Below are 16,588 nucleotides of genomic sequence, written 5' to 3' on the forward strand. Positions count from 1 at the left end.
GCACCAAGGAAGAGTGAGATGTCGGAGCAGACGGAGAGTGAGTTGAAAGTGATTCCAAACTGCAAAATGTGGAATTTGAATCCATGCTATTTCAACATGAATGGAGTGCTTACCCAAATAAACCGGAAAAACATACCCGGCCAGTTGGACCAAACGCACAACTGTCCGTGAAGTGAGTCATGTCACACATGCATGTACAGTAGATGGCAGTATTGCCCTGTTTAAGAGTGTCACAACATTGCTGTTTACGGCAGACAAACTGCTTTACGGTAGACCAAAAAGCTGACTGTTGTTGTGGTGTGTTGTTAGTGCGCTGGGATTACTTATGTACATGTGAGTTTGTTTGTTATTTTGAATACATTTGCAAATTAATAATAATAATAATGACTTAGATTTATATAGCGCTTTTCTAGACACTCAAAGCGCTTCACAGAGAAGTGAGAAGCCATCATTCATTCACACAATGGTGGTGGTAAGCTACTTTCATAGCCAGAGGGGTAGACTAAACTAAAAGGTTTTACATTGTCATCGTGGGGTGTTTTGGGTCGAATTTTGAGAAGAAAAAAATGAATGTATTCCATTTTAAGGATGTAACATAAATGGATACTTTCTGCTGATTGTGTTGACGAGCTACCTACCTTCTTACCTTGTTACCTTGCCTTCCTCAGGTGTGACCAGTTTCTGCCTTGTTACCTTGTTACTTTGCCTTCCTCAGGTGTGACCAGTTTCTGGCTTGTTACCTTGTTACCTTGCCTTCCTCAGGTGTGACCAGGCTCCTGGCTTGTTACCTTGCCTTCCTCAGGTGTGACCAGTTTCTGGCTTGTTACCTTGCCTTCCTCAGGCGTGACCAGGCTCCTGGCTTGTTACCTTGCCTTCCTCAGGTGTGACCAGGCTCCTGGCTTGTTACCTTGTTACCTTACCTTCCTCAGGCGTGACCAGGCTCCTGGCTTGTTACCTTGTTACCTTACCTTCCTCAGGCGTGACCAGGCTCCTGGCTTGTTACCTTGTTACCTTGCCTTCCTCAGGTGTGACCAGGCTCCTGGCTTGTTACCTTGCCTCCCTCAGGTGTGACCAGGCTCCTGGCTTGACCCAGGCACCTCAACTATATTTTGCTGCTGTGAAAAAACATTTTTTTGTGGCCAGTTCTTTGCTCCCTGCCATTAAAAGAGGCAGCAACTGTTGGCTCCACACACACACCAGGTGGTTCCACTGGTTATGAAGAAGTGGTGTTCTTGTTGAAGAAAGTCACTTTGAGCTCCTGGTCAGGTCACAGCTGGTGACATTTATTTTACTGCGATGTCACTGGATGCTTTTCACTGATTAAAATGTGCAAAATAGGACAAATATTGCGGTGAAAGCTGTAGAAAATGATGAAGCATAATAACATCAGAGTATATATGAGTAAGTAAGTCATATGGAGAGTTGTGAGTGCAAAGTAGTCTGGACTGATGTCTAAAGAAGAAAGAATATTCAAGACCATCAACAGACAGAAAAGTTGTGTACTGAAAGAGGAAGTTTAGGATGAAGGCTTGGCAGAGATGACTTCTTCCTCAAGACCTTCGTAAGCTTCCAGATCATCCAGGCTCTAAAAGAGGAGAGAAAGAGTCAGGAGGTTTTTGGAAAAGAGACATCTCCATGGGCTCCCAAACTGCTCCTCTGATGTGTTTGCCGCTCAAATAAAAGCATGCACATAATATGAATGTTGAATGTAGAAATACAATGATTGTACATATAACCTTCAGGAACTAGTGATGTGTTCACATGGCTGAAGATTGTACTCACAGGCGTGAAATAAACGGTTTTATTTCCAGGTATCATTATCACTGGAGGACTAGATGAAAAGGAATGGCTGGGCAGGCTACACACAAGCTGCAATGTGAAGTAGGGGCGATCAATACTATCAATACCTAGTATAGTCTCAGAATATAAAGTTATTGGGTCAATATTTGGTTTTTGTTAATGTTTAAAAACTCAGCAAGTTATTGTAGGTCCCTTTATTTTACACACATTGAATACGTAATGTAATTTACAGTACTAGCAAATATTGCTGTCAATCTTTGGCCACCACATGATTCGATTCAATATGGAATCGATTCTCGATTCAAAGCGATCCTCAATTCAAAATCAATACTTTTTTTGAATAACAAGGGATGCCAGTTCTATTATTGACTACATTCCTCAATGAAATCAATGAACAGCTCTGATCAATTCCTATCTTATTTAGAAGGAAACGTTCTCGCCCTGATGTGGGATCAGATCCGAGGATGTTGTTGTGGTTTGTGCAGCCCTTTGAGACATTTGTGATTGATTGAATTGGTGACAGTCTTCAGTTGTAAAGACAATCTTTTCTTCTCTGAATCCTTGTAAGTGTGGAAGTAAGTGAGGTCGGACTAACGTCTTGGTGATGAAGAATGCTTTAAAGCTTTCACAAAAAGATTTTCTTAAGAGTTTATGAATCCATTCCATCTTATTTTAATGATTTTTTTCATGACCACTTATGTATTTGCCTCTAAACCTTCCAAATACGCCCACATCTGCAAATAGACAGCAGCCTCATGGGACTGAAGTGCCTCTCGGTCACATGACTGGACAATAGGAACATACATAGACTATCAATTACCTTATTTTCCAGACCATAAGTACTAAGAACTACCACACTGGAGTTTAGTTCCAGGGACTACCCTTCCCTATAGGGCAGGGGTCCCCAAACTACGGCCCGCGAGCCGGATCCGGCCCCCCAGCATCCAAAATCCAGCCCACAGTCCCAAGTTACATTTTTTTTATTTTTTAATCTTTCCTTTCTAATCCATTTTCTACCGCTTGTTACTCTTGGTGTCTCCTAGTTGCTCAGGCAAATCATATTGTCTAAAAAGGAATTTTCCCATCGATAACGTGACAATGTTAAATGTTGATGAACATCAATGTTAATTGATGTTAAATGACAAAACGGATTATAAAGACAATATATATATATATATATAGCCTCAATCTGAACCTTGGTATTTACCGTGATGACGGACTGGCAGTGTGTCGCGCCTCGCCAAGGAGCAGCGAGAATACCAAGAAGCGCATATGCCAAATTTTCAAAGAGAACGGCCTACGGATCACGATTGAAGCCAACAAGCAAACCGTCAACTTCCTTGACGTCACTTTCAACCTGAGAAATAACAGCTACCAACCATTCACGAAACCCAACACAACACTCCAATACGTGCACCATGACAGCAACCACCCACCCACCACCACGAAAAGAATACCTACCGGAATCAATAAAAGGCTATCGATGCTGTCATCTAGCAAAGCTGAATTTGACCAAGCAACCCCCCCGTACCAAAAAGCCCTTGATGAAAGCGGATACAATTTCACCCTCACCTATGAACCCACGCCAGGAAACCAGCCAAAAAAGAACAGAAAACGGAACGACATCATCTGGTACAACCCCCTATACAGCAAAAACGTCTCAACGAACATTGGACACAAATTCCTCAATCTGATTGACAAACACTTTCCCAAAGACAACACCCTAAGAAAAGTATTCAACAAGAACAACATTAAATTGAGCTACAGCTGTATGAACAATATACGACAAATTATCTCAAACCACAACAAAACAATTGCAAATGAGCCGTCGGCCCCCGGACAGAGCGACTCCAAAACCAACAAAGGCTGCAACTGCCGCAAGAAACCTGATTGCCCTCTCAACGGGGGGTGCTTACAAACATCAGTTGTATACCAATCTAAGGCAACACGCAAGGACATTAACACATCCGACACATATGTAGGATTAACCGAGGGAGAATTCAAAACCAGATGGAACAATCACAAGGCTTCTTTCAGGAACCAAAACCTGCGGAATACCACAGAACTCAGCAAACACATTTGGGACCTCAAAGACAATAATGTTGAATATTCAATAACATGGCAAATTCTTGCATCCAGCACACCTTACAATAGTGGTAATAAAAGATGCAACCTATGCTTGAAAGAGAAACTGTTTATTATTTACCGTCCAGACCTGTCATCCCTCAACAAGCGCAGCGAAATTGTAACAGCATGCCGCCACAGACGGAAACACCTCCTAGGTAACACATGAGCCAATCACCACGCCCCTACGCCAGCCTGTACCCACCCACTCTGTGCCCTATATAAACCATGGTATGCGAATGCTCCCATTAAAATCTCCTGACGATTGAGGGTACCCCCCCTCATGAAACAGGCCTGTAGAGATGAAATAGTCTTGTGATTTTTTTTCCCCACACATACATATATATATATATATATATATATATATATATATATATATATATATATATATATATATATATATATATACACACACATATAAATAAGTAAGTTACTTATTATTATTAATTAGTGTATGTACTGATTGAATAGGACTAAGTATCCTAGTAGTCAACATTAATATTAATTAGTGTATGTACTGATTGAATAGGACTAAGTACAATACGGGACTAGAGAAGCTCTGATTGTTCACACGCCTTTTGGACAGTTGATCACTTGAGCAAAATGTGTATTTTGGAGATGTTCCCAATACCTTGAAGTGAAGACAGTGCATTCTCCACACAGACTTGAAGTGAAACTGGAGTGTGAGCTAAGACATTTATTTACCTTCTGACTGTTCTTGCTGCTGCTCCTCAGAGCCTTGATGGACAACGCTGAGGAGCACAAGACGAGGCCGAGCTCTACAAGGCACAACACCAGCAGGACACCATTGATGCCCCTCAGGAGCATCTGGTGGAAGAAGGAATTGTTACCAAAATAAAAGGTTGAAAGGCATGTACAAAAGCAGTGAAGTTGTCACGTTGTGTAAATGGGAAATAAAAACAGGGGGGGGGGGGGGTGCTGCAGCCTATCTCAGCTGCGTTGATTTGCAAATCCTTTTCAACTTATATTCAATTGAATAGAACAGACTGCAAAGACAAGATACTTAACATTCCAACTGGAAAACTCTTGTTCTTTTTTGCAAATATTAACTCATTTGGAATTTGATGCCTGCAACATGTTTCAAAAAAGCTGGCACAAGTGGCAAAAAAGAGTGAGAAAGTTGAGGAATGCTCATCAAAGACTTATTTGGAACATCCCACAGGTGAACAGGCTAATTGGGAACAGGTGGGTGCCATGCTTGGGTATAAAAGCACAAACAAGGACGGGGCGAGGGTCACCACTTTGTCAACAAATGCCTGAGCAAATTGTTTAAGAACAACATTTCTCAACAAGGAATTGAGGGATTTCACCATCTATGCTCCGTAATATCATCAAAAGGTTCAGAGAATGTGGAGAAATCACTGCACGTAAGCCATGATATTACACACCTTGGATCCCTCAGGCGCTACTGCATGAAAAAGCCACATCAGTGTGTAAAGGATATCACCACATGGGCTCAGGAACCCTTCAGAAAACCACTGTCAGTAACTACAGTTGGTCGCTACATCTGTAAGTGCAAGTTAAAACTCTACTATGCAAAGCCAAAACCATTTATCAACAACACCCAGAAACGTTTCGCTGGGCCCGAGCTCATCTGAGATGGACTGATGCAAAGTGGAAAAGTGTTTTGTGATCTGGCGAGTCCACATTTCAAATTGTTTTTGGAAACTGTGGACGTCGTGTCCTCCGGACCAAAGAGGAAAAGAAGAATGGGGATTGTTCTAGGGTGAAAGTGTAGAAGGCAGCATGTGTGATGGTATGGGGGTGTATTAGTGGCCAAGACATGGGTAACTTACACATCTGTGAAGGCACCATTAATGCTGAAAGGTACATACAGCTTTTGGAGCAACATATGTTGCCAACCAAGCAACGTCTTTTTCATGGACGCCACTGCTTATTTCAGCAAGACAATACCAAGCCACGTGGCTTCATAGTAAAAGAGTGTGGGTACTAGACTGGCCTGCCTGTAGTCCAGACATTGAAAATGTGTGAAGGCTAAAATATGAGACGGGAGACCGTTGAACAACTTAAGCTGTACATCAAGCAAGAATGGGAAAGAATTCCACTTCAAAAATGTGTCTCCTCAGTTCCCAAACCTTTACTGAGTGTTGTTAAAAGGAAAGGCCATGTAACACACTGGTAAAAATGCCTTTTTTTGCAATGTGTTGCTGCCATTACATTCTAACTTCATGATTTTTTGCAAAAAAAAGAAAGTTTCTCAGTGTGAACATGAAATATCTTGTCTTTGCAGTCTATTCAATTGAAATGATTTGTTGTATTCTCTTTTTATTTAGCATTTACACAACCTGACAACTTCACTGCTTTTGGCTCTAGAAGCGTACGTTGGAGCAGACTGATGATGATGATGATGATGATGATGATCATCTTAGCAGCGTTGTGACTTACGATAATCAGCCTTTTGGTCTCCAAGCATCGCTTGATGAATCCTTCTTTACGGGGGGGCAGAGTTGTCAGACTGTCAAAGTCCCAGAAGTCACCGTCCGGCTCACAGGCGTCCCACAGGCTGTGGTGTATGGTGGCGATGTTGAGGGCGCACATCACCATGGCAACCATGGCAAAGCCCACACCCGAGATGTTCAAAATGACATTAATGATGACCTGAAAAAAAGATATGAATGTGTTATTTGAGAAACAGTGGAAATGAGCACCAAATTGTGTCATGTCTGTGTAATCATGTTTTGTTTTGTTTAGTTATTGGACTCTTTAGTTTCTGGCTTTTCACTCCCTTGTCTTGTTTCCATGGTTACCCATTAGTTTCACCTGTTCCACGTTTGGACTCATTGTGCACTCTTGTTTGTCACCATAGCAACCCATTAGTTTTCACCTGCCCTCGCGACTCACGCACCTGTCTTTAATCATGTCACTATTATTTAAAGCCATTGTTGCCAGGAAGTCTCCCTGGCGACATCATACCCCTGTCACACTCTGTTTACCTCTGCGTACTTCATGCCCTGTCCAAGTAAGTTTTTTTTCCATTCATGCCACAGTTAGCGACTTTTGTTCATGTCCTTAGTTTTTTGCCCACGTGCAAGTATTGGTTTCATTTGTCAAGTTTGTACTTCCGCCTTGTGCGCGCCTTGAGTTTGTTCTTTTTGTTTTGTTTTTGTTTTTGTCCTTATGCAATGGGACATAAGGACCTATTGAATTTCTAAGGTTTTATTATTATTATTATACCGGCCGCCTCTTTGAGCTGCAATTTGACCCATTTAACATGCTTCAAAACTCACCATATTTGACGCACACATCAGGGCTAGCGAAAATTGCCTTTTGATAAAAAATAAAAAAAAAACCCAAAATAAAAATTGCGCTCTAGCGCCCCCTAGGAAAAAAAAAAAATAGACTGCCTGTAACTCCCACTAGGAAGGTCGGAGAGACATGAAACAAAAACCTCTATGTAGGTCTGACTTAGACCTACATTTCATAACGGTACATTGTCGGGCTAAAATCAACAAGAAGTTGGCAATTCCCCCTTCAAGACAAAAAAGTACTAAAAACAGTCACTTTTGCCTCTTTGAGCTGTAATTTGACCCACTTAACATGCTTCAAAACTCACCATATTTGACCCACACATCAGGGCTAGCGAAAATTGCCTTTTGATAAAAAAAACAAACCCCAAAAATAAAAATTGCGCTCTAGCGCCCCCTAGGGGAAAAAAAACTAGACTGCCTGTAACTCCCACTAGGAAGGTCGGAGAGACATGAAACAAAAACCTCTATGTAGGTCTGACTTAGACCTACATTTCATAATAGTACATTGTCGGGCTAAAATCAACAGGAAGTTGGCAATTCCCCCCTCAAGACAAAAAAGTACTAAAAACAGTCACTTTTGCCTCTTTGAGCTGTAATTTGACCCCCTTAACACGCTTCAAAACTCACCAAACTGAACGCACACATCAGGACTGGCAAAAAATTGCGATCTAATAAAAAAACCTAACCCCAAATTTAAAAATTGTGCTCTAGAGCAATTTTTGAATAAAACGGAGAAAAAACTGCTCCTCGGAAGAAAAAAATGACAAAACTGCCTGTAACTCCCACTGGGAAGGTCGGAGAGACATGAAACAAAAACCTCTATGTAGGTCTGACTTAGACCTACATTTCATAATAGTACATTGTCGGGATAAAATCAACAGGAAGTTGGCAATTCCCCCCTCAAGACAAAAAAGTACTAAAAACAGTCACTTTTGCCTCTTTGAGCTGTAATTTGACCCCCTTAACACGCTTCAAAACTCACCAAACTGAACGCACACATCAGGACTGGCAAAAATTGCGATCTAATAAAAAAAACCTAACCCCAAATTTAAAAATTGCGCTCTAGAGCAATTTTTGAATAAAACGGAGAAAAACTGCTCCTCGGAAGAAAAAAATGACAAAACTGCCTGTAACTCCCACTGGGAAGGTCGGAGAGACATGACACAAAAACCTCTATGTAGGTCTCACTTAGACCTACATTTCATAAATTGACAACCCCCAGCAAAAATCAACAGGAAGTTTGCTATTCCCCCTTCAAAACAATTTTTTTGTAAAAACTGGTCACCTTCCTTCAAAAACAATCTCCTCTGAGCGTGTTTGTCGTTTCGCCTTCAAACTAACAGGAGAGAGATTGAACCCTTGTGATTACAATATACAAGTATATAAAATGCATATATACAAGTACCGTATATAAAATGCATATATACAAGTATATAACATGCATATATACAAGTATATAACATGCATATATACAAGTATATAACATGCATATATACAAGTATATAACATGCATATATACAAGTATATAACATGCATATATACAAGTATATAACATGCATATATACAAGTATATAACATGCATATATACAAGTATATAAAATGCATATATACAAGTATATAACATGCATATATACAAGTATATAAAATGCATATATACAAGTATATAACATGCATATATACAAGTATATAACATGCATATATACAAGTATATAACATGCATATATACAAGTATATAACATGCATATATACAAGTATATAACATGCATATATACAAGTATATAACATGCATATATACAAGTATATAACATGCATATATACAAGTATATAACATGCATATATACAAGTATATAACATGCATATATACAAGTATATAACATGCATATATACAAGTATATAAAATGCATATATACAAGTATATAAAATGCATATATACAAGTATATAAAATGCATATATACAAGTATATAACATGCATATATACAAGTATATAACAAGCCACGTACAGTACACACTTTCATAGTTTTTTCTTTCTTAGACATTTCCATGATGAGAAAGGAGCAGATGGAAGAATAATATTATTATATTTATCTGCCCCCTTTTTAACAGCAATGATTAGAGATGACTTCATCACTGTTCCCTCCACCAACTCCAACATACTTTTTCATTTTCCTTGAAGCATTTTCACAATGACACGTCCAATCAAAACCAAAAATCAGTTTGATGTAATTCCAGTTGTCTCTTTTTCTAACTCTTTTTAAATTCAAAAATATTCTTGCAACTTTTGAAGTCTTTCTTCAGAGAATTCCATGCTTTCACAGCAGCAAAAGACAAGAACATTCCTTTCAAATGTGTTGGCACTCTTGGATGTTTAAAATCATACTTCTGTGGTTCTCATCTTCAGACGTCAACTTTATTTTTAGCTTTGATCATCACTAATAGAGGATGCAATTCTACAATGTCTTTTAGTTGGAATAATCCTGACCTAATGAAGAGTGGATTTGTGTGCTCTCTATATCCTACTTTAAAATAATACCAATTGCTCTTATCTGTAAAAAAAAATAAAGGCATTATGTTGCTGTGATATGTATTTCCCCACATTTCTGCACAATAATTGAAATAAGGTAGAATAATTGAGCAATATAACATTCTCATTGTGTTATACGGACCTGGAACCCTCAATAAAAATAATAATAAGAACATCAACTATTAGGGCACGGAGGAGATGGAGGGAAGAACCCATGTAAGTGTGCAAGGAGTCATGCATATTGGGCTGCTCAAAAATATCGATTCAAATCCGAATCGCAATTCTTATTCATCCTGTCTAAATGGATTCATGATTTGGAATATATATGTATATATATATATATATATATATGTATATATATATATATATATATACATATATGTATATAAAATAAAAAATAAAAATTAAAAATTTTAAAAAAAATTTAAAAATTTAAAAAAAAATTTAAAAAATTAAAAATTGAATTTTTTTTAAAAGTTACAAAAAGTTAAAACAATTTAAAAAATTAAGAAAAAATGTTTTAAGTTAAAACATGATTTTCAAGGTAAAAAATGATTTTCAAGGTAAAAAAAAATTTTCAAGGTAATTTTTTTTTTCAAGGTTAAAAATGATTTTCAAGGTAAAAAGTGATTTTCAAGGTAAACATTTTTTTTCAAGGTAAACATTTTTTTTCCAAGTAAAAACTGATTTTCAAGGTAAAAAAAATTTTTCAAGGTAAAAAATGTTTTTCAAGGTAAAAAATGATTTTCAAGGTAAAAAATGATTTTCAAGGTAAAAAATTATTTTCAAATTTTTTTTTTTTTAAATGTTTTTACATTTTTTTATTTTTAAATTTTTTTTAACTTTTTTTTAATTAAAAAAAAAAAAATTTTACCTTGAAAAATTTTTTTTACCTTGAAAATCATTTTTTTTACCTTGAAAATCATTTTCAAGGTAAAAAAAATGATTTTCAAGGTAAAAAATGTTTTTCAAGGTAAAAAATTATTTTCAAATTTTTTTTTTTTAAATGTTTTTACATTTTTTTATTTTTAAATTTTTTTTAACTTTTTTTTAATTAAAAAAAAAAAAAATATATATATATATATATGTTATCAAAATCTTTTTTATAGAAGAATCAATGTTTTTGAATCTATTTTAAGGCCATCTCTATGCAACCAGAAAGAGCTTTTCATTTTATAAGTTTTATAATAATGATTATGCCAAATGATACATTGTGAGAATTGGTTTGAATTGAGCATGGAATGTTTTGGTGCACAAATATTCCCACCCCTAATGGCCTAGTGAAGTGGGCGCAGATCAATGTGCTGATGCCAACTAAACGTAGCGTGCTTTAGGTGTGGCGTGGGCCTGGGCACGGTACAACTGGCCAAGTGCCATCGCACCCAGCTAAATACAAGAAGTGACTCACCAGACATGGACTCGGGTACTTCTCCGACAAAATGCACAAGATGCCAAAGAACACAAACTAAAAGAGAAGAAGGACAGTTCAAGTGACTTTTGAACACTTTTTCAGTGGAGCGAGAATGAGTGTTGTTGGGTTTGCGTTACGCTGCTCACCACGGCTCCCATCCACACGGAAAAGAAATTGGCATCCATGGGCCACCAGGCGGCGTAACCGTGACACATGGGGAGGACTCCCAGGCCTATGTTGAGCAAGCCCACCACGATCTGCAGGGCCTAGCATGGACACAGGTGGTGGTCACTGGGTGCTCCACTCAACTCACTTGAAAAGGTGCAAGTCTCACCCCCAGTAAGGACTGAGACGTCCCCATGAGTGTCCTCAGGTGCCGGGACACGGAGCAGCAAACGGGGCTGAAGCAAAGGCTCTTGAGGATTTGGAATAGAGGAGGCAAGACGCTATTGGAGTCAGAGGTCACCGTAAACACCGTGACCCCATCTGCCCTCTTCATGGTCACAGACATCCTGCCTACTTTGGAGAAAAAATACTATATCTTAATATATTTCATAGGGGTGCACAAAAAAATGGATTCTTATTCATTGAATCGATTCGAAAAATCGAAAATCAATTTAAATACATTTAATAAAAAAAAATGTTTTTAATAAGAAGCGTTTTTAAAAAAGACATTTTAGGCCAGAAGGAGCTTTTCTAAACTGTAACTTGTTTTCAAAAAGTTTCAATACAATTGTTTATAACAAATAACTAATTGCTAGAATGGGTTTGAAACCGTGTTGCATTGAGAATGGATTTTAAATGGAATGGTCAGCGCAGGAATTCTTAGATGCCCAAAGATCAACAACCTTAATATTTGAAAAAAATAAATGACATGCATGAAGCAAGACAAGGTTTGCTGCCATCTCTTTTTTTAGTATTTACTACCTGGAGAACAAACTGGACTACCTGAAGCTGGATTTAAATGCAAGACGCCAGATGAGAGACTGCTGCGACATATTTCGAACAGAAACGTGGCTGAAATCATCCGTTCCGGACGAGGCAGTTAGCATCGAGGGGCTAACTATGTTCTGGTCGGACAGGAGTCGAACTCTCACTGGTAAATCCCGAGGCGGTGGTGTTTGCATATACGTCAATAATAACTGGTGCAATAATGGGAAGATAGTATCATGTCACTGCTCTCCTGATGTTGAACTATTAACTATAAAATGCAGGCCATTTTATTTACCTAGGGAATTCAGTGCTATGATCTTCACAGCAGTGTACATTCCCCCCAGTGCTAACACCAAAGAAGCTTTGAATGCTTTGTACTGCTCCATCAATAAACTGCAAACTACACATCCAGAGGGAGTTTTCATCCTGGCAGGGGATTTTTATCAAGCTAACATAAAAACAGTTTTCCCTCATTTCCATCAATATGTGAATTTTGCAACTAGGAGTGGAAGCAAGCTGGACATGGTGTTCAGCAATATTAAACTGGCGTATAAAGCTGCACCACGCCCCCACCTCGGCTCCTCAGACCATCTATCTGTGATGCTAATTCCTGCATACAAGCCCCTGCTGATCAGGAAGCAAGCTACAGTGAAACAGGTGAGGACCTGGCCAGAGGGAGCAATGGAAGCATTACAAGACTGCTTCGAAACCACAGACTGGGACATGTTCAAGGCAGCCGCCACCGACAATCACCACACATGTGTGGAGGAGTATGCAGAGTCTGTGTCCGTATACATTTAGATGTGCATGGAGGATGATCAAGAACATCCCCACACGGGCCAACGAGAAACCCTGGATGAACAGTGAGGTATGTGTAATGCTGAAGGCTCAGAACAAGGCTTTCAAGTCTGGCGACATGGTGGCATTAAAATCAGCCAGAGCTAACCTGAACCGTGCCATTTAGGTTGCAAAGCGGGCTCACAGTCAGAAAGTGCAGGACTTCTTCGAGAACCCTACAAACACTAGACGAATGTGGCAGGGCATACAGGTCATCACGGACTATAAAGCTGCCCCCCGTCCCTGTGACAACAGTATCAGCTTCCTAAATGGCCTAAACAACTACTTTGCTAGGTTTGAGGCACTTAACACCACTCCGGCGAGAAAATCCATCCCTCGCCCTGATGAGCAGCCGCTCAACATGGATATAGCGGATGTCCGGAAAACCCTGAGGAGAGTGAACCCCCGGAAAGCACCGGGACCTGATGACATTCCGGGCAAGGTGCTTAAGGGATGTGCAGACCAGCTGGCTGGGGTTCTCACAGACATCTTCAACACCTCGCTGACCCAGGCTGTGGTACCATCATGTTTTAAGAGGGCCACAATCATTCCAGTGCCAAAAAACCCCACAACCTCCTCCCTCAATGAGTACCGCCCCGTTGCACTCACCCCCATCATAATGAAGTGCTTGGAGAGGCTGGTAAAGGAATATATTGTCTACAGACTTCCCCCCACATTCGACCCATACCAGTTTGCTTATCGCCCTAACCGCTCCACAGAGGACGCCATCTCCTCTGCACTCCACCTGAGCTTAGAACATCTGGAAGGAAAGGACACACACGTGCGTCAGCTCAGCGTTCAACACCATCATCCCGCAGCACTTGGTGAGCAAACCTTGGATTCAGTACCCCGCTTTGCAACTTGCTGCTTGACTTCCTCACAGACAGATCCCAATCTGTGAGAGTGGGCAACAACACCTCCAGTGCCATCTCCCTGAGCACCGGCTCCCCCCAGGGCTGCGTCCTGAGTCCACTGCTGTTCACGTTGATGACTCATGACTGCTGCACCAGGTCCACTACTAACCACATTGTGAAGTACACAACAGTAGTGGGCCTCATCCGTGACAACAACCACATGGACTACAGGGAGGAGGTGAAACATCTGCTTGACTGGTGCAGAACCAACAACCTGGTCCTGAATGTCAACAAGACCAAGGAGATCATGGTTGACTTCAGGAAGCACCAGTCCAGCCACGCTCCACTCTTCATCAACGGCACAGCGGTGGAGATAGTAAGCAGCACCAAGTTCCTGGGGGTGCAGATAACTGACAATATAACCTGGTCCCTACACACCGGAGCTCTTGTAAAAAGAGCTCAGCAGCACATGCACTTTTTGCGTGGGATGAAAAGAGCACAGCTCTCTCAGCACATTCTACAGAGGCACTATAGAGACCACCTGCATCTCTGTCTGGACTGGAGCCTGCAATGCCTCAGACTGGAAGTCTCTCCAGAGAGTGGTGAGGACGGCGGAAAAGATCATCAGGACTCCTCTTCCTCCTATCCAGGAGATGGCAAAAAGCCGCTGCCTGACCAGGGCTCAGAAAATCTGCAAAGACTCCTCCCACCCCCACCAAGGACTGTTTTCACTGCTGGACTCTAGAAAGAGGTTCCGTAGCAGAACCTCCAGGTTGTGTAACAGCTTCTTCCCTCAGGCCGTAAGACTCTTGAACGCATCATAATTAAATGATCCCCTCAACTCCCCCCAAAAATGGATTAACTCGCTGGAATAAAAAAGACAATATAACATACATCCATAAACGTGGACGCATGTGAAAAAGTGCAATATATTTATCTGTACAGTAATCTATTTATTTATTTTATATATATTATTTATATATATTTATTTATTTATATATGCACCGTATTGCTTTTTTATCCTGCACTACCATGAGCTTATGCAACGAAATTTTGTTCTTATCTGTGCTGTAAAGTTCAAATTTGAATGACAATAAGAAGGAAGTCTAAGCCTAAGTCTAAGTCTAGTCTAATGGTCATTATTTATTACGTGTGCTTTTCAAATCCTGCTGGTAGATTCAAGCAGGCGTGATCTTTCTTACATCTAGAGGTGACTAGACGGGGGAATCTTTGGCCACCTCAACATCTCCATTCAGGGGCTAAGAGTCCATTATTCATGCATCATTCATTTATGCAGTTTTACACTGATTTTACTTTCACTAAATAAGTCTTTATCATTTGCAACACTTAAAAATATTTGTAATAACCAAAACAGTTCAATTCATTTCCACATTTATTAAACTACGGTATTGAAAATGTGTGCACAAATGGATCAAATGTGCCCAATAATGGAGGAGCTGCTGGATCTCTCAACACATTTGACAACTTTATTTACAATAAATACATCCATTATCCACGTTTACTAATCCATTTTATAATCGTCCATCTCCGAATTGATAGGCATTTAAAAACCGATAACTTCCCTCACCTCACATGTCTGAAACTGGAGGCCCGCCACATACTTTTAGCTGGCCCGCAAAATAAAAGTACTTCATCTTTTCTTACTAAATGTACTTCTTCTTTCCATTTTGACATTTAAAAAAATACATGTACTGCATGCAATTGCATATATTTTCAACTTTGATATTATCTAATAATGCAACTAATTTATTATATATTTCAAAACATTTTCTTTTGTTCAAATTAAAATAAATACTTCAATATCTGAGTGACTTGTGATTTCAAAGCGGGTTATTCATCATATTGTAAAAATAACAATAGACTTTACGAACAATTCTGGCGACCGAGCAGACAGATTTTTTTTTTCTTGCCAAAAATATCAACTTTATTACCGTTTTTTCCATATACAGTATTACAATATATAAAAAAAACAACCGTAGATTCTACAGTACAAAACTGGCAGCTCCGTTGCATGGATTTTACTGTAAAAAAAAAAAATATATACATATATTGGTACTGTTTTTCCATTCCATTACAGTAGTATGCTGTCAAGAAAATAAAAAATCTGGCAGATTTTGAATCATAGTAAAATCTAAAGATGTTTTTGACAAAGTACGTAAAAAAAAAAGATATAATAATCACATGATATATATGAGGGCGACCATAACCAAAATGGAGTTTGACAAAGTTGAATTGAAAGATTTCATCAACAGTGTCGCCAGGCTGCAAAGTATTACCATGAATTGATGAACGTGGACCCCGACTTAAACAAGTGTAACAACTTATTGGGGTGTTACCATTTAGTGGTCAATTGTACTTAAACTAGTGGAAAAACTTATTGTGGTGTTAGCATTTAGTGGTCAATTGTAGGGAATATGTACTGTACTGTGCAACCTACTAATAAAAGTTTCAATAAATCAATCAAAACTAAAAGTCGCGTGGCAGAATATGAAAGGTAACAGAAAAGAGAAGGACTTTCGACAAACAATGAAGATTAAAGTGTAGCAACTTACAAAGAATTGGCCTCCTTTTAGAGACTTCCTGTTCTTTTGTTGTTTTTCTTCCTGGATGACGTCACGCACTGGGCGTGGCGCCACTGGGGGATGGGACCGTATTGCTTGGTTTTTTTAAATGACGTCACGTCCGGCTCACTTCCTGCTTATGAAATATGCACGCTAACCAACTAAGCCAGCTTCTGTTCTTAAACAAAGTGCTAAAATAATATCTTGGACTATGCATCAATTGGTATGAATTGAA

At 39.3% G+C, this 16,588-nt stretch overlaps 1 protein-coding gene across 1 annotated transcript; it reads right to left on the reverse strand.

Annotated features, from left to right (window-relative positions):
• Positions 1-1,256: 1,256 nt before the first annotated feature.
• LOC133579881 (uncharacterized) lies at positions 1,257-11,712 on the reverse strand. The gene is made up of 6 exons (XM_072911966.1): positions 11,482-11,712; positions 11,294-11,413; positions 11,145-11,201; positions 6,352-6,564; positions 4,630-4,752; positions 1,257-1,585 (listed from the first exon to the last, which is right to left on the reverse strand). The coding sequence occupies exons 1-6, from the start codon at positions 11,656-11,658 to the stop codon at positions 1,517-1,519; spliced, it is 759 nt and encodes a 252-aa protein (XP_072768067.1). The 5' UTR covers positions 11,659-11,712; the 3' UTR covers positions 1,257-1,516.
• Between the last annotated feature and the right edge of the window lie 4,876 nt (positions 11,713-16,588).

The sequence above is a fragment of the Nerophis lumbriciformis genome, linkage group LG30, assembly GCF_033978685.3.
Source record: "Nerophis lumbriciformis linkage group LG30, RoL_Nlum_v2.1, whole genome shotgun sequence".
Lineage (NCBI taxonomy): Eukaryota > Metazoa > Chordata > Actinopteri > Syngnathiformes > Syngnathidae > Nerophis > Nerophis lumbriciformis.

What these genes read in the sequence shown, in the direction of transcription:
- LOC133579881 (XM_072911966.1), bottom strand. Translation starts at nt 11,658, where the DNA reads ATGTCTGTGACCATGAAGAGGGCAGATGGGGTCACGGTGTTTACGGTG. An exon ending in CCGTGTGGATGGGAGCCGTG is followed by an intron (nt 11,202 to 11,293) that starts GTGAGCAGCGTA and finishes CTTCTCTTTTAG; the next exon opens with TTTGTGTTCTTTGGCATCTT. An exon ending in GCAGCAAGAACAGTCAGAAG is followed by an intron (nt 1,586 to 4,629) that starts GTAAATAAATGT and finishes CTCCTCTTTTAG; the next exon opens with AGCCTGGATGATCTGGAAGC.